The sequence below is a fragment of the Lucilia sericata genome, unplaced genomic scaffold (genome assembly GCF_015586225.1).
Source record: "Lucilia sericata isolate MDLA Ls3-8-SP2 unplaced genomic scaffold, ASM1558622v1 Contig000553F_arrow, whole genome shotgun sequence".
Lineage (NCBI taxonomy): Eukaryota > Metazoa > Arthropoda > Insecta > Diptera > Calliphoridae > Lucilia > Lucilia sericata.
Window position 1 is genome coordinate 232,137 of NW_023994563.1, and position 5,364 is coordinate 237,500.

At 29.4% G+C, this 5,364-nt stretch overlaps 1 protein-coding gene across 1 annotated transcript; it reads left to right on the plus strand.

The window, feature by feature from the left end:
• The first annotated feature begins 839 nt into the window (after positions 1-839).
• On the plus strand, positions 840-2,228 carry LOC119606132 (COP9 signalosome complex subunit 5). Its single transcript, XM_037959526.1, has 3 exons — positions 840-1,225; positions 1,295-1,889; positions 1,952-2,228. The coding sequence occupies exons 1-3, from the start codon at positions 965-967 to the stop codon at positions 2,098-2,100; spliced, it is 1,005 nt and encodes a 334-aa protein (XP_037815454.1). The 5' UTR covers positions 840-964; the 3' UTR covers positions 2,101-2,228.
• The last annotated feature ends 3,136 nt before the right edge of the window (positions 2,229-5,364 follow it).

Below are 5,364 nucleotides of genomic sequence, written 5' to 3' on the forward strand. Positions count from 1 at the left end.
TTAAATGCCTTAAATTACACACCAGGTATTTATATTATATTCAGTGTTTACTTTTAATCACCTAAATTAACTTATTAAGTTAAATTTTATCTAAACAATATGAAATTGTTGTACAATGTAAATAAATTTTATGACAAATACAACCCTGTTGTCATAATAGTGCAAACATTCACATTATAATGATAACCCGCTTTAATACTTCCAATATAAAGTAATGCCAAGTTTCTATGTAAAAAAATTACCTAAATTTACAAACGAATTTCATATAATTAAAATAAAAGAGCTGTCGGAAAACAGAACCGGCAAAAATTAACAATTATTTTGGGTGAATATGACGATCAAACCTAAATCAATCTATGATCAGTTTTGCCTAATATTGATATTCTGGGCGAATTGTCGATTTTACCTAAAAATTCTTATAACTCTGTATACCTATACTGAGGTTTTCAAGAAAATAAGCTTAATCTATGGTCACTTATCAAGAATCGATCATTTAATTGTGATTAATCTGTGATCAGTGATATTTTGAGGACAAAAGACAATATTTTGGGCGCAATGTCGGATCTAACCAAAAAAATTCTTACAACTCTGTAAATACCGTTTTTTTTTTTTTTTTTGAGAAAATAGGCTTAACGTTTTATAAAGTATCGATCATTTGAGTGAACAAATCTATCAAACCTAAAATCTCTTATAACTCGGTATGTTTTCTACTTTTTATCAAAAATTGGTACATTGAACAGAAGGAGAAAAAAATGAAAAAAAACACAACTATTATTAACTTTGAATTTTGTTGTAAAAATAATGCCAAGTTTTTATGAAAATTACTTGCGTTGCGAACATTTTTAACATATAGATACTCAAACAGCTGTTTAGGAAAAAAACAACACCGGAATATTTTCGCATAAACAATTGTGTTAATTTTATTTTTGCAAATTTCAATTGAACTTCTATAAAATCATAAAAAATGGATGCAGATTCGGCAAGAAAATCTTGGGAGTTAGAGAATAACATAAAAACTTTGCCCTCTTGTGATGAAATATTTCGCTACGATGCCGAACAGCAAAGACAAATTTTAGATGCTAAACCCTGGGAAAAAGATCCCCATTATTTTAAGGATATTAAGATATCTGCTTTGTCATTGTTAAAAATGGTTATGCATGCTAGATCAGGAGGTACATTAGAAATAATGGGTTTGCTTTTGGGCAAAGTGGAGGATAATACAATGGTAAGTGGGTAGTGAATCTAATATGGAGTAGCAGGAATGTAATTTATTTATTATGTTTTTTTTTTATAGATTGTCATGGATGCCTTTGCTTTGCCGGTGGAGGGCACCGAAACACGTGTAAATGCCCAGTCACAGGCCTATGAATACATGTCTGCCTACATCGATTCGGCTAAAGAAGTAGGACGTTTGGAGAATGCCATAGGCTGGTACCACAGTCATCCTGGCTATGGTTGCTGGCTGTCGGGCATTGATGTCTCCACACAAATGCTTAATCAAAACTATCAAGAACCCTTTGTGGCCATCGTCGTAGATCCGGTACGTACCGTCTCTGCCGGCAAAGTATGTTTAGGTGCTTTCCGCACTTATCCCAAGGGTTACAAAGCTCCCAATGAAGAACCCTCTGAATACCAAACTATACCGTTGAATAAAATTGAGGATTTTGGTGTTCATTGCAAACAATACTATCCCTTGGAAGTAAGTTATTTCAAATCGGCTTTAGATCGTAAACTTTTGGATTCATTGTGGAACAAATATTGGGTCAATACTTTAGGCAGTTCTGGCCTGTTAACTAATACTGAATACACTACCGGTCAGATCTTTGATTTGTCTGAAAAGTTGGAGCAAAGTGAGTCTAGTTTGGGCAGAGGTACTTTTTTGATATCGGGTAAGATAATGCGATGAATTTGTTAATGAAATCTTAAAAAAATAACAAATTTCTTCTGCTAGGTGGTGATGTGAATGAGAAGCGTACCGAGGACAAATTAACAAAGGCCACACGTGATTGCAGTCGCGCTTCTATTGAATTAATTCATGGTCTAATGGCTCAAATTGCCAAAGATAAACTATTCAATAAAGTTGGTTTGGAAAAGAAGTAGAAGATGGTGTGAGTCATCAGTAGAGGTTTTGCATTACTAATAACAAAACACTAACATAAAGAATTATGCATGTAAATGAATTTAAAAAATTCGTAATAAATTTCTCATTTTTCATAAACATATTAAAATACTGGGCTTTTTTTTTCTAGATAAACAGACAGATTGATAGATGGATAGATAGATAGGTAGATAGATAGATAGATAGATAGATAGATAGATAGATAGATAGATAGATAGATAGATGGATAGATAGATAGATAGATAGATAGATAGATAGATAGATAGATAGATAGATAGATAGATAGATAGATAGATAGATAGATAGATAGATAGATAGATAGATATATAGATAGATAGATAGATAGATAGATAGATAGATAGATAGATAGATAGATAGATAGATAGATAGATAGATAGATAGATAGATAGATAGATAGATAGATAGATCGGATAGATAGCTAGATATATAGATAGATAGATAGATAGATAGATAGATAGATAGATAGATATATAGATAAGATAGGATGATAGATAGATAGATAGATAGATAGATAGATAGATTAATAGATAATAGATAGATAGATAGATAGATAGATAGTATAGATAGATAGATAGATAGATAGATAGATAGATCAGATAGATAGATAGATAGATAGATAGATAGCTAGATTAGCTAGTTAGTATTTCTTTCAGTGATCAAGCGTTAATCTGATACTACTTCCATTTTCGATATAAGTGATCAACGTTTTCCTAACAAAAATCTGTATAATTATTATAAATATAAATAGTTCTACAATTCAGTAAACACTCTAACCTTGTCATTATGACCTATTTTCCTGATTAAAACTTCTTCATTAATCAATACAATCAACCAACAAAAAAAAATAACCCTTATTAACAGATAAAACTTCCTTTTGGCAAAACCAAATAAAACAAACAAATTTACGCACTTACAGCTATTTAACCAATTAAATAATTAAGTGTTCTTCTTGTGGTCATCATTCACACCATTTTATTTCATTCATACTTTTTTGTGTAAGTCCTATCTGTGCGTGCGTGTTTTGCCAAAACCCCCGAGTAAAGTAAATGTTATAGTTATTGTGCTTATTTATCTTTGTGTTCGATTAAGTATTTGTCAAATGTGAATAGCGCTATCTAACATTTTATTTGTATATTTTTATCTATTGTCTAAATTCTAATGAACATCAAACTCAGCACGCAAAAAATTAAAGAGAATAGAAAAAACCCTTGCATCTAGCGTTAAACCCTTCATTGTTTTAGTTGTTGCTGCTATAGTTGTTGTTATTATGGATAACCCCAAACAGGGGGGAGAAATAAAAATAGTTTAGTATGTTTCGATTCATTGAAAGATTTGTAACAGTTGGTCTTTTTCGTCTTTTTTCCTCCCTCATTAATAGGATAGAAAAGTTTATAGAAAGTAGTAAATAAAATATTAAACTACTATATCAAACATATATTAAAGACATCCTTGAAACACAAAAAAAAGTTTCATAATCTTAGTTTTTTTGTTCTCGTTGGTGTGAATCCGTATTTTCTTAACAAACATTTGTTTTATTTTTTCACATAGTTTATTTTATCACTTTTTTCAAGCTTTAAATAATTGAACACACATCCTTGCAAAAGTAGGGTTCATAAACCGGAAAAACAAACTAATGTTTTATATTCGGCTATGCTGAATCTTATATACCCTGCATTAACAGATTTATCGTAAATTACAAATGAATTTGGAATGGTGAACCTAATCAACATATTAATGACTGATTTAACTATATTGCAGGGGACGGACCACTAGTGGGGGATTAGTTGAAATCGTAGACCGATATTAGTTGCATATTGCTATGTGATACAAAGAGCATGACAAAATCATTATATACACCAAATTTTTGGCCAGTGGGTATAAAATAAGAGGATATAGTTTATATGTAATAAAAGTACATGAAATTCATTGGCAGTATATAAACGTATAAATATAAATGTGTACGTATATATGTAAATGTAAATATGTATGTATCATATATAGTTTATAGTATTAACTACTATAAGGTGATAAAACTAGGTACTTAGCATTAGTGTTTTATCTAAATCGAATCGTTAAAATTCGTATTTTAAGTAAAAAGTAAATCTAGTTATTTGTGGAAAATATTTTGAAATGAAAACGATGCAACCGGTGACCCTGCAAACTAACTAACTAACTAACTAACTAACTAACTAACTAACTAACTAACTAACTAACTAACTAACTAACTAACTAACTAACTAACTAACTAACTAACTAACTAACTAACTAACTAACTAACTAACTAACTAACTAACTAACTACTACTAACTAACTAACTAACTACTAACTAACTAACTAACTAACTAACTAACTAACTAACTAACTAACTAACTAACTAACTAACTAACTAACTAACTAACTAACTAACTAACTAACTAACTAACTAACTAACTAACTAACTAACTAACTAACTAACTAACTAACTAACTAACTAACTAACTAACTACTAACTAACTAACTAACTAACTAACTAACTAACTAACTACTAACTAACTAACTAACTAACTAACTAACTAACTACTAACTAACTAACTAACTAACTAACTAACTAACTAACTAACTAACTAACTAACTAACTAACTAACTACTAACTAACTAACTAACTACTAACTAACTAACTAACTAACTAACTAACTAACTAACTAACTAACTAACTAACTAACTAACTAACTAACTAACTAACTAACTAACTAACTACTAACTAACTAACTAACTAACTAACTAACTAACTAACTAACTAACTAACTAACTAACTAACTAACTAACTAACTAACTAACTAACTAACTAACTAACTAACTAACTACTAACTAACTAACTAACTAACTAACTAACTAACTAACTAACTAACTAACTAACTAACTAACTAACTAACTAACTAACTAACTAACTAACTAACTAACTAACTAACTAACTAACTAACTAACTAACTAACTAACTAACTAACTAACTAACTAACTAACTAACTAACTAACTAACTAACTAACTAACTAACTAACTAACTAACTAACTACTAACTAACTAACTAACTAACTAACTAACTAACTAACTAACTAACTAACTAACTACTAACTAACTAACTACTAACTAACTAACTAACTAACTACTAACTAACTAACTAACTAACTAACTAACTAACTAACTAACTAACTAACTAACTAACTAACTAACTAACTAACTAACTACT